General features: G+C 40.7%; 1 protein-coding gene across 1 annotated transcript in view; it reads right to left on the minus strand.

Annotated features, from left to right (window-relative positions):
• The window catches only part of myo1d (myosin 1D), a 104,106-nt gene that overhangs the window by 12,245 nt on the left and 71,634 nt on the right, over positions 1-20,227 (minus strand). The window contains exon 21 of the mRNA XM_023406810.2: positions 16,637-16,791. Within this exon, the coding sequence (XP_023262578.1) occupies positions 16,637-16,791 (155 nt within the window). The remainder of the gene's footprint in view (positions 1-16,636; positions 16,792-20,227) is intronic.

Here is a 20,227-nt window from a genome sequence, read left to right on the forward strand (position 1 = left end):
ATTAGCTGTGGAAAAGTGGGAAATGGGTTTACACTGTGAACCGACTTGTCCATCCAAATCTCAAAGACGTGAGATCCTCTTCATGTACCAATGCGCTGCAGAACCGTAGCACACATTTGCCTTTACAACTAGTCTGAGAACTGGTCTCCGAAAACTCCCATGAGGCTCCATTTCAAGTTTGATCATACATGAGGAGTGAACACAAGCTGAAAGCACTCCACCTTGTTAATATGCTAAGCTAGTATTCTGCGTCTTTATGCACAGTAAGCGAGATCAGGGATGCTGCAGTGCTGCAGGAACAGAGGCGCTGACTATCAAGGGCCCCAGAGGGCCCCTGAAGTGTCTAGAATAAAATGATTTTTCTGATCCACAAGTGTGAAATGATAAATATTTTATACATTTATTTCCCAGTCCTCTGGTTTGTGGCTGAAAACAAATACTGGAGCTTTAAAAAAAAAGAAAAAGTGATTCAGCAGCTGATGAAAACAAGAACAAGCAGCAGCTCACACTGTCTCAATTTTTTTTTATCTCCTCCTCACACACAAAGACTTCACATTGATTCTGAACACATGACAGCTCAATAGTTATCAGTAGACAAGGATATTTTTGCTGCATTTAAAGGAGCATTCCAGTCATTTTTATTGCCTTTCCTTAGTCAGAAGTGATGCAGCAGAAGCCTGAAAAGGCTCGACATTACGTCCCCAGTACGGGTGAAGCACTTCCCATAATAATGCAGATATCATGCAGTGACAGGATCTTGCCTTCGTCCCTCCCTGCCTGACAAATGCCTGCGTCTTTCAAACTCATCTTGCAGCACAGGCTTCCTGTTAAAAGCTGAGACAATTAACGCCAATTTGTCAGACTTGACTGAGCTCATTCAAAGCCACAGAAGACTTTATACAACTGTGTTCACAGGCTGTGTAGAACTAGTAAACTGACTTTGTGAAACTGCTCCCATTGGGGGAAATGACTAGTATCAATGAATCATGTACAAAGTGGTTAAACAGTGTATTCTAAAACGTTATCCATATACAAAGCAGGCTATAAATGGTACTATCGTGTAATAATTACAGAGGGTGTACTGTAATGTCAGCAAGGGAACCAGGAAATAAACAATAACAAGAAATACAAAAAATGAGATATCGTATTATTCTTTGTCATATTATTCATCTCTCTGTCTGCATGAATGAAAAGCTTTCCTGTCCTCAAACTACCTCAAAACTAAACACCCGCAGTGACACTCGTTGACATCTGACAAGAGGAGGAAAACATCATTATCAAACACTGTTGTCTGTTGAGCAGGGGAAGGGGATGACCTCACGTAACCCCCTGCAATTATTACTACACTCATGACTGAATTTGCCTCATAAAAATGTCTCTGTAAATGTTATTATTTTATTGTGCTCAACTGGAGTAAACAGTGTTTTGTACCTTGACCTCGTAATACTTTAGGCCACATTTTGCAGTTTTTGACTGCACCAATCAACATATTCAGGAATTAGACTGCTTTGTGCGTCTACTAAACATAAGATCTTTATCTCTTTTTCTGTTATATACGTAATATTTCCCTATTTCCCTAGACCCAAAAATAAAACTTCTGAAAGGACTGAATTTACTCCAGATTATATTAACACATAAAGATGCTCAGACACAACAATAAGGTTTTTCAGACTGAGCTGGCTGGCACACATGTTGACATGATAAAATGAAGATAATTTACTGCTTTTCTAATTACATTAGACTTAATGGATCTCATCCTGATTATATAAGAGTCATTTTGGGGCGTTTGTGATTCTTTTTGTAGTAATTTTGGGCTTGTATATGTGATATGCTCCTACAATACTGACTGTGCCCACTGGGCCAATATCACCAGCGCTGTTCCAGGAGGTTTGGCCAAGACTAACTTCCTGCTCAAGAGCCCATAATTCCTGGCCGCACTCCTGAGGAGAGCAGAGGATGGAGTAGACGACGACATGTAGGTTTGTCCACGTGGCATCAGGAGATTTGTCTCTCCCTTTTTCCCTTAGGAGAGCGGGTGAATGATGGTTATCAATAACAGCTACTCGTGCAAGCTGTTCTCAGGAGTCCAGTGATCACAGATGCCTGGGTTAAACAATAAGGAGACACTTCTCACCTCTACATCTCTGTGTTTAAGAGATCAGTGGGACATGAAACAGAACCGGAAATGTACAAAGCAAATGCCTCTGTCTCTGGGGGAAACTGTAGTTGCTCCACAGATGGTGGAGGCTGACACACACTGCAGAGTCATAATAGCCACACAGCAGGAGGGTTAAACAAGTGTGTATGTGTGTGTGTGTGTGTGTGTGTGTGTGTGTGTGTGTGTGCAGGAGGTCAGCTCTGTGCTGGATCCTATCAGTCTCATTGTTCCTCTCTCCATACCGTGAAACTACAGAGCTAAACCTTCCTCACTGATCAGCTGCGACTTCGGCCTCTCTCAGAACGACTCTCCGCCATCTCAGGGCTGAGTGGAGTTGGCTTTAAAACACATTACGTAAATCAATAAGCTGGCACACAGTGAGTCAAAACAGAGGAGAAAGACAGGCAGCCTCAATTAGTTGCTCATTACTGAAGGGGGACCGCTCACCTCTCAAGTGGCTACGCCTCCAATTCTGTTCATTAAAGCCAATCAATGCATCAATCAAAGGTTCATCTGTTCTCATTTACTGACATGTCACTGTTTTCTATTCAGAGCCAGGTTTGAATGAATGAATCACCACCAGGGGTGTGGTTAGACTTCTGGTTGATGCCAGTCATAATTTTGCTCATAGTTTCAACCTTTTACCATCTACTATGCAGAACCTTCACAGACTTCCGGAGCTATGAACGGACTTGGAGCTATGTAGTGACGCATTAGACTCTGGCATTGTGGTTATTTTTTAAGTTGTTTTTTGGGGGGATTTTAGAGAGTAGGGGGAAAGACACATAGCCAAAGGTCTGGTCGGACATGAGTCGAACTATGGACTTGCTGCTCAGGGCATTTGAGCATGTGCCCTAACCATTCGGCCATCAGGAGGTAGCCCCCATAGTGGTCCTTTTTTAAAAAGGACGCTCTGTCTTAAAAATAATCCAGATTCATTTTAGGCCTGAAAGATTAATCACCGTTACTACCTCAGAATGTGAGAAGAAGATAATTTGCCAACACTGTTGCTGCACAGCCCAGGAAAAGAGCTAAAAAAAAAAAAAAAAAGTCTCAATGCAACCTCTTGCAAATATTTTTTTCAGTTTCTACTCTATAAACTCATCACTGAATCAGCCTAGTGAAATGTCCTTGTCAAGTTCATTATTTCTACTGCTGTTCAATTGAAGTAAAAATGTTTTCTTTCATTCATTTTATGGCTTGAAAAGAATATTTGGTGCAGCTAATGAATTTAGACATTTATCTTTTTCCTGGTTACATCTATAATATTTTTCCTATTTTCAAAAAATGATAAAAATATATGACTGAATGAATCTGAAGTCCTTTAGAGTCACGTCCATTTAAAGTCAAACTGTAATGGCTTCTGAACTCCTTTGTGCTTTATCTGACGTAGACATTTTACTATTTTCTTAGATCAAAGTCACAGTCAAAGTGTGTCTTGCGCAAGCAGCCCCAGGCCAGTGGAGTTGATTCACTCAGAGCCTGGATGTTACATGTTACAGGATGAAAAAGCAGAAATTAATGGATGAAGTGGAAGGATGTAGGGAGAAAGCAGCATGACGTGGAACAACAAAGAGATGGAGGTGTAATGAATGAGTCATGTGAAAGAGATTAAAGTATGGGGAGTAAAGGGAGGTGAAGGGATGGGGGGGGCAAGATGGAAAGGGTGGGACGCAGAATGAGAAGCAGGATGAAATACGCGTTAGGTGGGTGGAGATTAATGGCAGGTGGGAAATGAAGAAAGGAGGTAGAGAATGAAGGAAAGGGAGGAGATGGAAGAAGGAGGGATGGGAAAATGGAAAAAGGGAGGAGAGAGTGTTGTGAGGCCAATCATAATTGGCCTGACAGAGGGAGATGGTATGGTGCTGTTGCTGGGTGGAACATGTGTGTTTGGGGGTTGGGGGGATTATTATGGGGTAAATGTAGAGGTCACTAAAGAGATGAATCTATAAAATATCAAGGCTCTACTGTATCTCAACTGTATAGCACTTAACTAATACTGTTATCCAGAGTGACAGTGAGAAGCTGGACTACAGTAAGTGCACACACCTCATACATGCACTTCAGCGAGAGAGTGAGGCTCCTATGGGAAACAGAGGCAGCTACTCTGCTTTTGAGTGGCCAAGTAGCAGATTAAATATAGCTCACACCAACATATGCACACGCATATTGACTATTATATGTGAATATATATGCAGCATTTAGATTGTTAATCATGTATAAATCTGAGAGTATTTTGTAAAAGGATTGATTACAGCCCTGAAACCTGCAGGGCTCTGTGCAGACCATTTATTACGAGAGGGTTTCTGCAGCAGTGTGCAGACTAGTGTAGATCACACAGCAGCTGCACCTCCTCTTACAGACTGTTTGAGTTGTTCTGTTCTGAGTGATATTTACCATAATCACATTATTAGCGTCTGCATTCAGTTGTACTGTAAGTAACTGCACTAAGGTGGAAAGAAATCTAACATTCCAGTTTGGGCTGCAACTAACAATTATTTTCATTATTGATCATCTGCCAATGATTTCCTCCTCTAATCGATTAAAGGTCCCTTATTGTATAAAGTGACATGTCTATGTCTTCTTTGATCATAAAGCAGGTCTAGGTTTCTATATTAATACTGTGAGTATCAAAGCGCTCAGTGCACAGACAAAATGCACACAGCCTGTATTCAGAAACTGAGCCTTAAAACCAGCCGTCAGGACTCCTGTAACTTTGTGATGTCACAACACAGCAGTCCCTGCCCTCAGCCCGGCCCCATGCTCTGCCCACCTGGACCCGCCATCTAACGTTGCAGGATTTGGTTTGTTCAGAGTGTTTCTATTCGATCACTCAGAAAACAGTCAGCCAATCAGAAGAGATAGAAGCCTGAGAGAGGAGATGTAAAACTACATTATGGTTTTTGGTTAAAACTACAAATATATCTTCTTGTGGGTCAAAACTTTGCTTGGTTGGTCTATTAAAGCCCAAAATCCAATGAGAATCAGTTTAGTGTTACATAAGAGACAGACAAACAGTAAATCCTCACATTTGATAAACTGAAAAAACAGAGTCAGATTAGTTTTGTCTCAGCTCTAATTCAGTATAAGCACTGACTGTATAGACACTCTCTGTCTGGAAGTACAAAAGAGGAGACCAAATAACAACCTCAGCTATTGCTGCAACAGATCTATATACTGTATATATACAAATACACAAGCATTTACATGCCATGTTTAACTAATGATGCTAAATAAAGTTGAAAGTCAATGAAAACCATGAAAAACAAAAAGTAATTGTTGATGAGGGCCTCATTCATGACATGAAAGCACGAGGCAAATTTGCGTTGAGCCTTTCATTCAATTTGCACTCGCAATCTGTTTGTAATTAGCGTCTGATTCACGAAGACAGAAGCCAATTACGCAATCAACGACAAGCAGTGTGTTTAAATATGTATTTTGTATTTGAGCCGGAGCCTAACAGGCAAAGTTCAGGGGTGGGATTTGTCTGAGATCAGGAAGCTCAGAAAAAGAAATAAAAATCGAGTGTTTCTCAAACACAAATGCTCGTTAATGAAGCTACGATGTTCGAAATCATTTACTGAGGCTGCAATTAAACTTCTGAGGCAGAGGATTTTCCATGCAAAACGGATCCTGCGAAAAGGCTGAACTTTAGATAGACGCAACACTTTTATCTCTGCCCATTAGAACGCACATGAAATGAGGCTTAAGAAATCTGTCCCCGAGAGCTGAACCCGTCGAAGGGTCACAGCTAATTACAAGCGTTCAGTCTTGTTCGCATGCATCAGGAGATTTCATGCATTATTGCAATGTGGGAGAATGCAGTGATCTTCAGCTGCACAGATGAATGCTGTGAAAACTGACATAACTGAACCGTCTGTAAGTTTTCTGGTAAAACACTGAGGCAGAAAGTAATGATTGTTATTATTGATTCATCTGTCAGCAATTCTTTGATTGATCAATCAATTGTTTTAGTCTTTTAATGTCAGAAAATAGAGAAAATTTGACATCTTAAAATTGCTTGGTTATTAAAAACAAATGATCAAAACAGCTAAACAGAGTAAATGTGTGTCAATCGACAAATCAATCGTTAACTATGAAGCTTTCTTTATACTCAAACCCAGCTGCCTGTGACTTAAGCTGGTGTCAGTGTCTGTGGTTGTGTGATAAAATAAAAACACATCATGGTGGCATTAGTAAGGTTAAAGCCTCTGTAACAGATTCGACTGCGAGTGTGTTTGTCCTTATGTGAGACAGAGAGAGACGGAGAGAGAGAAAGGTTGCCTGGCAGTAATTTGGGGTCTGCAGTGGAAAAGTAGGTCAGACTCAACTCCCATATTCACACACATCCCTGCCATTCATACACGACCTCCGACACATGCAGCACATTTTCACATTATCTCTAATGTGTACTTACACAGTCAGCAGACATAAACACATCCACGCAAACACACACATATATACACACACTCTGGCCTGGCCACTCGCCATCCATCACTCCACCCAGCCAGCCTCCTCCCCCAGGCTGCAGCACATTGCCAATGAGACGAGCAGGACTCCCCACTGGCCCACATAACAATGACTCGGAGTGCGAGAGAGAGAGAGTGTGTGTGTGTGTGTGTTTGTCTGAGTCTCTTTTATGTGTGTAGGAGAATTTGTGAACTCACATGCAATTTGACTTTGCAAATTGGACGTTATATAATGACTATGCAGATAAATCATCCTTGAAGACCCTCTGGTGACTAAACAGAAGGTGGCACAAAGAAAATGACTATTGTCTATACTAGTGCAAACACAACACCTGGTTTTGACACCAACAATACTTTTTTGATATCTTACTTCAAGGAACAACAACATATTCTACAAAAGCCTTTTTACATCTAACAAAAGAAGTTCTTAAATGTGAAATACTGTGCAAAATTGGCAAAAATTCAATTTAAAACTATCTGATCAAAGCGTTCTTTGCCCTTTAGCAAAAACCCTTTTAATACATGCTTTGATGAGCGTTTTTAATATTCGATGCTAAAGACACACTACAGTCAGAGGATTGATACGTAGCTCTAACCATCTGTACAGTAAATCTACAATAAAAGCTTGTGCTGTTTTTGTCTGGCACATATTTCCCCTCTCTCCTACCTTTCTTTCACATCTTTATACTCCTCTCATGTTCTTCCTATTCTATACTCTCTGCTGTTGTATGTAGCTCTGTCTCCTCTCCTCTGTCTGTGGTCTGTGGCGACGAGATGTGCTGTTATTATCTCCAGCCAGCAGGGTTATTAATGGAGGGGAATACGTATCAGACGAACATGGATCCAATGGTTGCCATGGGAACTGCATCCGCAGCGCCCCAGAAAGGAGGGAGAGAGAGAAAGAGGGAGAGAGGGAGAGGAAGTAGGAGGAGAAGTGGAATGTGAAGTGAAAAACAAGAGGGGGAGGGAGAGGAGCAGCAGTGGGGAGGGTGATGGATGGAGAGAGAGGAAATAGAGAAGGAGGGATGGAGGGAAAGAGGAGAAGAAAGAAGCCCACTTCTATCAGTCTGAAATATTTGATTCAGCAGAAAGGGTGACCTTGGTGAGGAAGACAAAGGCAGCTTGGCTTTCTCTCTCTCTCTCCCTCTGTTTTTCTTATCACTCCTCTCTGCCACCCTCCCTCTCACCCTCTTTTTTTATCCTACTCACATATACGATGTTAGTGCCAACTCTAGTTATAACACAAAATGCACTTTGACACATTTATAGAACAACAGTTTTTATTCTTTAAAATTCATTCGTCTCTGCAGCTAAAATACTCAGCAACAGATCTAATCCTCCCAAAATGAAAAGCAACATGAATGGATGACCTTGTTTTAATTAAAGGACCATACCGGTGTTTTAGCCTATTTACTACAAACCCCATGTCTTTGACGTTACAGCTGACCATTTTCTAACAGATTATTCAGTCACAATGGTTTGCATATGTATTTTTTGTGTCACAACAATCGAAGGACTCATTTCTTTTTGTCAAAATGACATTATTATTGTGCAGCAAAGCAACTTAATACTCTATTTTGGCTTGAACATGTTCGAAACCTTCACAAAACACATTCCCAACCTGAGACACTTCACTTCAACACTGTTAACTACTGCTGTTGTCAGGAACATGTTCTCAACATTGGTTGGAAACAGAGATTCTTTTCAAACTCAAGTGGCACTCAGTGGAGTGCATACGTCCGCCAAGGCAAACCATTTTCTTCCACCAGATCCCAAATTGTACAAACTCATAGACCTCAACACCACAAATAATAATTTCCTGAGAAATTGATGAAAAATGGCCTGTTTCAAAATGTTAAGGAAAGTGATGAAAAAAATCCTGGATGTGCCCCTTTAACTGGCACCAAAACTGAATGGGTTCTTCCCTGGCCCATGTCCCAGGAGGTAATTACAAATCTCAAGTGAAAGTTACACATGCAACTACAGTTTTTTGATTGCATAAGTCGACTCTGATTTTACATTTTGACTTCCACCACCTCTGGCAGTCAGGAGATGATTGGTCTTTTAACAGGGAGGTGATGCCCGGATTGGAGTGAAGGATGTGGAGTACGGGACAACATCAAAGATGTTTTTTATGGTCTACAGGACACAATTACTCACACTTCCTCTGGAAAAAACACCTCTGAATAATAAACATCAGAGTGGGACTACAGATAGATTTGTTTTTTCTAGTTTTGATGATGAGAGAAACTAGATCAATGGCTGTGCCAACTGAAGAAGTGTTAACATTTGAAAAAATATTCAACCGCAAAAATAAGAGTTAAACAATCTTACTAAGTTTGTCCAAATAATAATATGTACTGAATATGCTCATTGGAATATTTATTTACTTTTACTTACTTACTTCTTCCATGTATAGACTTTGATATCAGTTACTGGACAAGAAGCATTACTGTGCACATTTATTTTATGTCTTTGTTTTCTTTCTTTTTAATTCACCTCCTAATTTCAACAACAACCTCACAAGAATCATGAAACATTGACAGATTGACTGAAAACCAACTTAAATGGTAGAAAAAGAAATGCAGTTAATTTTAAAATAGTCAACGAAATTGTAGAATGATTTGCAGATAAGGAGCCAAAATATACAAAAACACTATTCTGGTCCTTAAAAGTAAAGGAAATATGATAAAGCCTTACACAGATATTATGACTAAAATATCCATCAGGAAAATAATGAAAAAGCACACTGACGCCAAGATGTCTGCATGAGTCTGATGACCACAGCTTACTACTGCAGACTAATGTGATTGCTGATAGGTTACCTGAACCAAGAACACACAAGTAATCAATACAACTTCTTCATACCCACTGTCCTCTACATCCTATTATCTCCCACCTCTTATTTTTCCACTTGATCCATTTTGAATTGTTTGTGGTCTCTTCCCTCACTCTCCGCTCAGTAATACTTATGTTTCCACCCCCCACCCCCCAAATCCCCTCTGCAGTGTCAGGGGCAGAAGGGAGGCTAAATGTTACGGTCTTTATAGAAAAGGGCCAGAGCAAGGGCATAAACAGAATATGACCACATCACTCTGACAGATCAATGAAGGGCTGTGTACCGCACACTACTGCTGACTCATACTGTAGGATGGGAAAAGAAGGGAAGGGGGGGTGAAGGGGAAGGAGAAGAAGAATGAGAGCGAGTGGGAGTTTAAGACAGAGAAGGACAGAAGGTGGTGGTGGAGGTTAGAGGAGAGTAAGACGGAGAAAAGTATGAATGGATGCAACCGCGGTTGAAGACATATGAGGGCGGTAAATCTATAAACATCTGCCACTGAGACGGATCTGGACAGTTTACACTGGAGGAGGGAGGGAGGGAGGACAACTAAGACAGATGCCCTCATGCTCAGCATCTGCTGTGAGTTCTGGAATAAACCATCACTGGCTGCGACAAACGTTTATTTTCATTATCGATTAATCCACTGGTTTCCAATCTGGATGTTAGTTGGTCCACCACTTTGGTTCGGACTGAATGGAAAGTTTCACACAGACATTTATGCTCGGCAGAGGATGAATCCTCATCACCTTGGTGATTACTTCTCACCATGAGGTTGACATTTGTAGTTTTTAACGAAATGTCTCAACAACAACTGGATCATCTGTAATTTGATTTTTTTGTTCAACAACATCCAAAATCCCAAAATATGTCATTTACAATTATATAAAAGAGAAAAAAAGCTGCAAATCCTCTCATTTGAAAAACTGGGATCAACAAATGTTTGACATTTTTCTTAAATGACTTTAATTCAATTGTAATTCAATTCTTCAATTTATTTATCAAAATTATAGCTAGGTAATGAACTGCAAAACATTTTTGTTGTTGTTGTTTGTTTGTGTATTTCTTGATAAGATTTCCTGATTTAAATCAAAACTGTGCCAGTTTATTTATGCTTTTTCTAATTGGACAACATTTAACATTTGAGAATGAACTTTTTTGTAAAATGAAAAAAAAGTTTATAGTAAATCAAGCTTATATTTCTCAAAGTATATTTTTGTTTCTTTACCAAAAGTCAGGTTCTGTTTTATATCGGCACACATAATCAAATCTGTCGTCAATACAATTTAAGTTCATTGACTAATCATTACAAAACCATGAATCTACTCGATGCACCAAAACCCACACCCGCCAACAGCTGAGGGTTAATAAAGTCCTGTCAACGACTCCCGTCACCCACCCACGCAAACACGCCCCCTATACACACACATACACACAATCAATCTACTGCACAGGGTTTTTCATTAGTCACTATGGACACTGTCAGCAGTGGTAGCAGTTGGTGGAGCTGAAACCGAGCTGTTGCTACAGTAACAATCCACAGTGCTTTTCTAAGAAGCCGATTCCAGCTGCTTGCAGAACACAGAAACTACAATGACAGGAAGACACAGGAGATTATGTGAACCAGGGATTTACAGCTGTCGGCTGAGGGGCAACTTTGTCATGAGGTCATAGCTGACAGACATGCCAAGAGAGAGAAAATGTGCTGTGAACGGCACATTTTGCACAATGACGATCTGAACACACCTACTGTTACTTTAAGCCTTCAAAAACGATCCACGTTTCTTGCTTAGAAGTAACAAGAATATTTCGGCACGAGTGTCATGTTGTGTTGCATCTGATGGAGCGAAATGTCTCAACTCAAGTTTTGCCACCTGTGAGAGCCGAGGGTGTGGATGAATAATTCAACACAAAGCTATTTTTACATTCAGATCTCAGTGGGGAAAGTGTGAAGCAGAGTGGAAGTGTGTGATGCAGCACTGACTAAGAAATAAACCACGAGAAAGGTCGGAAAAATGAATGAGAAGAAAGACAAATGATAAATGATGCTGTCAAAACTGATTCGACTCAAAAGTCACTCAAACACATTTAAAATATTGTAGATTGAACTTGGTGAACTTTGTTCGTCTTCTGACTATCGTTAAGCCAGTCCACTGCAGGAGTATGAGGGTTTAGCTTCTTGCTCTATGGCACAGTAGTCATTGTAGAGATATTAATATCTTCTGTTCAAACTCACAATGTCATTTATTTTTATTTTGATAAATGAAAACCTGAAACCTATAAGGGGTTGACTCCAGGTCTGCTTGTCTTTTGAATGTAATAAAACATGTAATAAAACATTCATTGGTGTCTTTTTTTTTTTTTAACAGAAAATGCTGTTTTGTTTTGTTACTTTGTCATTTTTTTGATCACTGTTAAGTTACCGTCAATGACAACAATTCCTGTAAACATTTCACATTAAAAGCCTGTCAGGAAAAGGAGGGATTATGCCACTTGGGCTATTGGAAAGCTTTTAATATGAAACATCTATGCAGGAAGTGTTGAGTTTCAGTGACAGCAGTTTAACGGCAGCTGCAAATTGGCAAAGCAGAAGCATGATTATAAATAATTAGTGAATGAAAACAGAAACAAAGTCAGTGCAATAACGAGACACTCTGATGTTGCACTGACAGAATTAGTGCTGCGGAAATGAAGGTTATCCTATACTTATAAAGTCAATATAAACATCATTAATGGCAAAAGGCATCGACTGCAAATTAAACAGAAACAGAGACATTAAAACCTGATGAAACATACCGAGAAAATCTGGATGAATTAGGACTAATGGTCTGTTTTTAATGTACACTCATTTCAAATAAAGGCCAAATCCTCTCATCTCACTGTTTGAGAAGTTATGGTAATCAATAGGAGAGGGTTGACCATGAAGTAATGGCCTGAATCTCTCATTGAGAGTTTGTGTGCGACAGATGCTGGGTGTCTGCTCTGCTATCCTGGCAGTGGACGGTAGGTGTGCTGCAGTGGGATGCATTGTGACACACACACACACACACAAATACACACACACACAAATACACGCGTGCGGATACACACAAACACACATAAACGCACACACGAGAGAGACGGAGAGAAAGGGGGTGGCTCCGTCTCATCTAAATATAGGCCTCAACAGCAGCACAGCCTTAAATATTTCATTACCTCCTCTCCAGAAACGGAGGGGGGAGTCAGGGGAGAGAAATGGAAAAACTGAGGGAGAGACAGAGATGAAGAAGTGAAGGAGGGGGAGGAGGGGGGCCCACAGGGGCTCAGCAGAGACTGAAATCAGTACAAAGGGGATATAGTCAAAAATAGGATGTAGGAAAAAAAAAAAAAAAGCATGAAAGAAGGAGAGGGGGGAAAGGAGGATGGAGAGAGGCTGAAGGCATGGGAATCTAATCCACCCTCCTTTTTATGCAAAATAAGAAGGAGGTATTTCTGAATTTCTCTAGACAACTGGTGCGTCATGGCCGATAAGAGGGTTATCTTCTTATGTAGGCGTTGCTGAAAATCTCAGAATCACTTCAGTATGAGGCAACTTGGTTTGGTATTGATAAGTTTCTGCTTGTCACTATTTCACAATTTAAACCATTTCGGTTCTCAGCAAAAAGAATAATAAAAAAAAAAAAATCTAAATTCATAATAACATGAAAAAACAGATTAATGCCAAGCAGATTTGGAAACTGTCAAAAACAAATCGGGCCTCAAGTATCCAGACACAGCCGTGACAAGAAGAGGGTTTATTCCCAGCAGCGGTGTCATTCTGCTTTGGCCTCGCTGTCACTTTGAGAAGGATAAAGTGTTGCTTTGTTGCTGCTGTAAGCTGCCCTTCTCCCTGCGTGCTGTTGTGCATGTTGTGCACTATGCAGCATGTTGAAGGAGAGATAAAGGTTAAAGCCACATCTACAGGGAGCTGCAGTAGTGGGGACGCTGCATGCAAAAGATCATACAGCGCAGATACACAAACACGAGCGCAGTCGCATGCCGAACGCCTCTCAGGAATTCCTCCTAATGCACACACACACACACACACACACACACACACACACACACACACACACACACACACACACACACACAAATACACTCAAACACACACATATATTTGCACATGCCGGTGTGCCCTTTGTTCTGGCAGTGTTTCACAGTGATGGATGAGTCGGCAGGCGAAGCACATGGAGGGTCATTACACGAGGCCCAGTGGAGGCCCTTTCTGAGCCCGATACCTACAGGAAAATGGGCTCCACAATGAAACAAGATACCATCACAGAATGGCAATGATGGAGGACCTGCACACCGCCCTGCTCACTGGCAAAGCTACACACACACACGCACACACACACACACTGAGATAAGCAGATGCAGGCACATCTGTCTGCATGCACAAACTCTCTCTCTCTCTCTCTCTCACCCACATACACAATCAGACACACAAAGAGAGACAAACATGCACAAATCAATACATGTGCCAGACCATTGTGCAGGAGTCAATTCAATAATCAGTGAAATGAGCGATGTCAGTGATCCAAAAACATGCTTTATCAAAACAGTGATCACAGCAGCAGAAGAATAGAGTGATCAGATTAACTCCAAAGGTCAAACAACATAGTTTACGTCTTTGATCTCATTTTCATCAAAGTTTTGGTGGAACTCTTTCAAAGGAAGTTTACTTGCTTTTGGATTTATAGAAAAGTTTCTCCCCCTGCTGCATCCTAGACAACAAGGACAGAGCAACTGTGATATCATAATAAGTATTGGTTGGATTGCAATAACTATGGTGCTAACTTTAATTATTATTTATAGCAGGCACTATAGAAGAATGCCAGCTTTTAACAAAAGTATTCAACTGTAGTGGTTGCTGCTTGGTGCTTGCTTGTTTTGGACTAGACATAATCATCCAGTCATAAGGTCTAAATAAAATCATGTCACTGAATGACACAGGAATGAGGGGAAATGCCAACAACGGGTACATCTAATTATTTTTATGAATCCTGCTGGATTTAATGACAAATCCAATCCAGTGAGTCAAATAAAGTGCGGTGGGTTTAAACAGGGACAAAAGGTCTAATTAGTACAAGAACCTATTTTTTACTAGGGAACAGAAGACAGATATGTGGCACCATGTGAAACTTTCTGACATCCACAAACCAAAAAACCCTGACCCTGAAGGACCGCTTTTGCTTTTATATGTTTAATATTTATGGGGATTATTCTGATATTTCAACAGCATTTTGTTTTCTGAGCGTCTGTATGTGTTTATGTATAAGCTGCAGGTAGCTGAGGTGACAGTCCTCTTCTCCTGGGATTAAAACACAGGATGAAAGTGGAATCAGAGTGGATGAATGAAATCACTTAATTCACACACACTTTTTTCCTGGAGCTTCCTTTTGAATAATTTCTTTGAAGGTTTTTGGAAGGAAAAAAAAATCATGAGGCTCCTATTGAAGTTTCACTAAAGCACGTGTAAGCTGCTTGTAATACTTGTTAACATTGGCTAAATATTGTGATACAACACAATTAATAGCATGTGACAGCATTTTGTGATTTATTATATAACAGAGTTATACAACAGTATTCTGTTATATAATAAAGACAAAATGCTTTTACATGAACCTTTAACATGAACTTGAGGGTCATTTTAATTCCCCTTGTAAAACTTACCACAAAAAGAGTGAGGACACCTTGAGTTAAGTCCGTTGTTAAGGGAAGTTAGTGGCTGCCTTATTTTTTTTAATGTTCAGTGGAAACAGCAAAGAAACCACCTACAATACGACCAACCTCCACTGAAGCTCAGGTACAAATTTCAATACCCTATTCACGAATATCTATTCTTAAGTCACAAGTTTTACCTTGTATGGCTCAACAGAACAGAACACGATACGCTCCAGCTTTTGATTACCAGGCCGTAAACAAAACACTTAAGTATCTGTATTACAAATGTGTATGTAAATGTGTTTAATAGCTTGCTCTCTGTGCCTATTCTTCAATGTCTTAAAGTAACAAAGGTACACAAAGAAGGATATGAAGAGGGACTGTTCTGGAGTGAACCTCAGGGAATCTCAAGGTAAGAAAGAGGCGACTGCAGGATGGAGAGATTTCATCTAACCGTGTAATCCATCTGTGTTTTTCTCTGCTTTGGAGGACGGAAACAAAATTAATGCTAGAACTTCCTGAAGAGAGCTTGGAGCTCAGATTAAGTGAACAATCGGGTTCAAGCGAGGACAGCTGTGACTGTGCACTTTATCTGCCCAATAATCCTCCTGCCACAAGTCGCGTCGGTCAACACTGCACATCTGGGACAATATGATTTGATCTGATATAATGTCATTTCAGTTGGTTGTCCTTTTTCAGGCTGCACAGCATTTTCCATACATTGGCTCTACTTGGCCACCTGCCCAGGTGGATTAAGACTCGCCCAGGTAGATAAAACCACTTATTTTACTCTTTTCAAATGAACGAATGTCTTCTTTATTATATTGTTTATCTTATGTTATTATTAGAAAGGATCTGTGCCTTGTGTTTTTGGCCTGTTTTATTATCTACCACTGAGGGGCAGTGCTCCTAACTTTGTTGTATGCAGAATTGGCAATGACAATAAAGGCTTTCGAATTCAAATTTGAATTTGAATTTTTGGCTGCACACCTTTCTGAGTTGTGGGTGCTGCAGTAACTGAGAGGGGACCAGAGGCTTCTCTTTGCGCAGCCACCTAGCTAACAACTATAGCCTGCATGTGAGCCATTTAGGGAGCATTGCCAACTTGTAGTGTCTACATGTGAGACATTTAGGGGACACGTAAATTGTAGCTATAGAAAATAACCTGAGTTGCACGAGTCTCTACATCCACATCAGTCCCATATCTGTCCCACCCACCACCACAAGTAAATTCTCAACCTGTAAGAAACACTAACGTGACGGCAATATGCTGATTATTAACTGAACACAATTTTCTCTGCACAGTAAACAGAAGAGGAGGAGGCCTCGACCTTCACCTTGGTGTCACCCACAGGTCATTTCAGTCCAACAATCTATGGTTCGTGCTTTTGAAGCATTTTAGGACAACAGACGGAAATGCCAGATAAATAAGTAGTTTAGCTGCTGCCACCACTTGTTGCCCACTTGCCCCCCTCCCCCACTCACCTCTTGAAGTGGCTAAGCAGGGTGCCAACCAACTCCCCGATGCGGTTCTCATTGGCAGGGACCATACCCTGCAGGCACACCACCAGATCCCTGTTGTCCTTGGTGTGGAACACAACCAGCTGGTCTTTCCCAGGGGACACGCTCACTCCCGTCACCTGAGACAGACCAAGAAGGGGGGGGGGGGCGTTTACAATTTAACAACAATAAACATGCACATAGAAGCAACAGAGGAACACAAACATGTGCAAAGGCAGGAACGTGTAGCACGTAACCATCTGTATTGTAGATAAACACAAATGCAGCACGTACACAGACACAGATGCACATGCATATTACGGGGTTTGAGCTGGCACAGCCCAGAGGACATGAATACACTGGGGCCACTGCACCAGGCTACAAATCATCATCCCCTCACGTCCAAAGGAAGGAAAGAAGAAAGAGGGAAAGAGACCTGAGGAATTTGGCACATTCAGCAGATCTCTCGTTTAAAGAGGAAAAGAAAAACCTTGAATATAAAAAGGGATGGCTATTTATTTTTTACAATGTCTTACATCTAAGTCATTGAACTCTGCAATTAAAATGTTCATATAAACTCAGTGAAATAAATAAATAACTAAATAATTTACCTAGAATGGCATGCAGTTACCTGTTAAGGCCAAGCATGATGATAAGATTGCATCAAATTGCACAAACTGATGAATCTCAACACTCTTAAAATGTTACATCAAGATACAAACATTATTTCCAGAGAAATTAAAAAGGTGTTGTAAAATGCCCTATCTCACAATAATTAGGAAAGTCATAAAAAAAAATTCCTGTATCTGGCCCTTTAACTGGATCGACACCAACATTTAATGGACTCTTCCCTGGCCCATGTCCCAGCCCTCCACTAAGTTTCATGCATATCGGTTTAGTACTTTCTTTTTCATAATCCTGCTGACAAACAAACAAACCAGCAAGTAAACAGACAGGTGAAAACATGACCCTCATGGTGGAGGTAATAAATGAATGAATAAATAAATAAAGGCCAGTATATGGTGTCTATTGGTGCATGGGACTTCTCCCACTCAGGACTTAAATCAGCACTTGGAGCTTGGAGTAAGATTTATTGATCAGCATCAGAGGACCAATCTAATTTTTTCAATCACAGCCCCCAAAACCACACACCACTGGAAAGCAGCAGGGCTAATAGAGGAATCCCAATTTTGCAGTCGGATTTTCTGGCTTTACAAGTCTTCACACAGTACACACAGCAGGAAGAAACAAAATCTTCTCAGGTTGAAAAAAGCTCATGTCTCATTAACTATCATTTCCTTTCTCTTTTATCCCTTTTTTCTCCTTTATACTCTTATCTCTCTTCCTTTTAGCCCAGCTCTGGTGTCATTCCCTCTCTTTTAGCCATTTATTTCTCTTTTAATTTGTCCTCCTAAGCTGAACTCAGGCTGTGCATGCTGAGGAAACAGCCACAGGGCAGCCAGTCAGGTACACTAATATTCATTCACCAGAGTGTAATGCTCAGACAAATTCTCCATCAGGGGCAAGACAGGCAGAGACGGGGCTGCTACCAGCGGCTATACAACCAGCTAGCTTATTTAGCTCCGACGTGGCGCCTGTGACTTCAGAAACAAACACTTCACGTAATCACCATGAATTAAAGCCTTGAGCAATACTTCTCTGTCTAGCAATCCACCCCCAGTTAATTGCATGGAGCCAATTACATTTACATTTATATTAAAGGCTTAACTGATTGGAACGACAGTTGGTGTCCTAATGAGTTGGGTAATGATACATTCTGATTTGTTTCCTTGTCTCATTTTTTTGTCTTGAGTCACCCAATCAGTTTTACCCTAAATATGAGATCCATTAGAGGCATTTATCTGCCCGGCCATCTGCTCGATTGTTCGTCCGATTCACACAAATCTGAAAAAACTCGAGGATGATGATAAATTTCATTACTGCCGTCCAACTTGGCCAAGAGTGTCTTACAAGTGGGGGCTGAGTTGTGCGGCGGTTTGTTTGTTCATTTGTGTTAACTAGAGGCCTATTCTACTCACTGTGCAATAATTGCGATCTTATAATCATGGTCTTGTCTGTGTGGAATCCATTCAATATCAATTTTCAGGCATGTTATCGTATTGTGCAATGAACTCCTAACGAATTGCACATTGCAACCTTTTTAGTCACTAATAATTTTTCAAGAATAAAATACAAAATGTTTCAGCTTCTCAGTTATGAAGATTTTCTACTTCTCTTTTTCTTATATGACAATAAACTGAATGTGGACTGAGGTTCTGAACTGTTGGTCACCATAGGGCATCCCAAACTTGCACAGTGCATAAAGGCCTTTACATACAACTAAATATTTTTTAAAAACAAAAAAATAAACCTGACGAAGTGCTGAGCTCGTCAGTTAATAAAACACCCTTTGTTATATTTTTTCCGGTTGAGGGGGGTGAGTGTCACCTTGGGGTGTCCAGCACCACGTACATGCTCTTTTTCCTTTCTTACATGCCAATCACACCGTTTGGCTCATGAGTGATCCTTTGGCTTTCTCTAGTCCAAACCAAGTTGACATGTTTATTTCTGTGTAAACCGGCAGGATGGCACCGTTTCTGAGGGACAACTTGTTGCTGATGTCTTGTTTGCATTTATAACTGCCATGTTCCCAAACAGTAACACCAGTGGGTGTATATTTGGTGAAAGCACTACTGTACAGTGTGTACAAGTTGAGAACATGCAGTCAGAACTACAATGGTTTTTGGTAAGTGCTCTCTGGTCTGATCCACTCTGCTGTGTGGTTGTCATGAGGAAATAATTTGAGCAGCAGGTTCTCCCAGTTTATTCTTATGGGAGCAACTTATTGGTTATATAACACATCCCAGCAGCCCTGCAAAGATAGGGAGGGGGGACAAAAGCTGCAAGAGCAAAGTCTGGAGGCTCTGTGATTAAATGAATATAATATAATCAGCTTAGCTGTGCAGCCATTCATGTTGTGAGGCTGTGAGGGCACCAGTGCGACGGACACTAATGTTTACGGGGCAAAAAAAAAAAATAGTCACCCTTCTCTGCAAGTTGCCTCTGAGATGTATGAATATATTAACAATATTGCAATTTATGCTTCATCACCTTCTCATCCTGATGTCATGCATTAATAGATTTGCATAATTTGAGAGCTACTTTCAGAAAGCAGACACTTTTTTCTTCAGTGCTCTGTTTTGTTTGAGCCACTTGGTGAAGAACAACATGACTCTGCTGCACTTGTAAACCATTCATTTGAGTGTGCAATATAAACAATGTCTATATTGGTTGAGGTAAAAATGCACTCAAGTAAAGGGATCAATGGATGAATGAAGATAAAAAATAAAAAAAATAAAAAAACAGGAGAGAAAATGTGACGAGAAACCAGAGCCGGAGGGATCACAAAAAAAAAAAAGAAAAAAAGAGAGTGCACATACAGGAGACCGATTTGTGCACATGCCTGAACGACGCCAGACATCAGCTGATCTGCCCTGCCGCTCGGTATCCATGACAACACTGTCTCCTGGGAAGTTGGCATGACAACAACGGGAAGAGAGAAGCGGCAGCAGAGAG

This window comes from Seriola lalandi, unplaced genomic scaffold (assembly GCF_002814215.2).
Source record: "Seriola lalandi dorsalis isolate HSWRI2012SDOR001 ecotype SW California unplaced genomic scaffold, Sedor1 jcf7180002054317, whole genome shotgun sequence".
Lineage (NCBI taxonomy): Eukaryota > Metazoa > Chordata > Actinopteri > Carangiformes > Carangidae > Seriola > Seriola lalandi.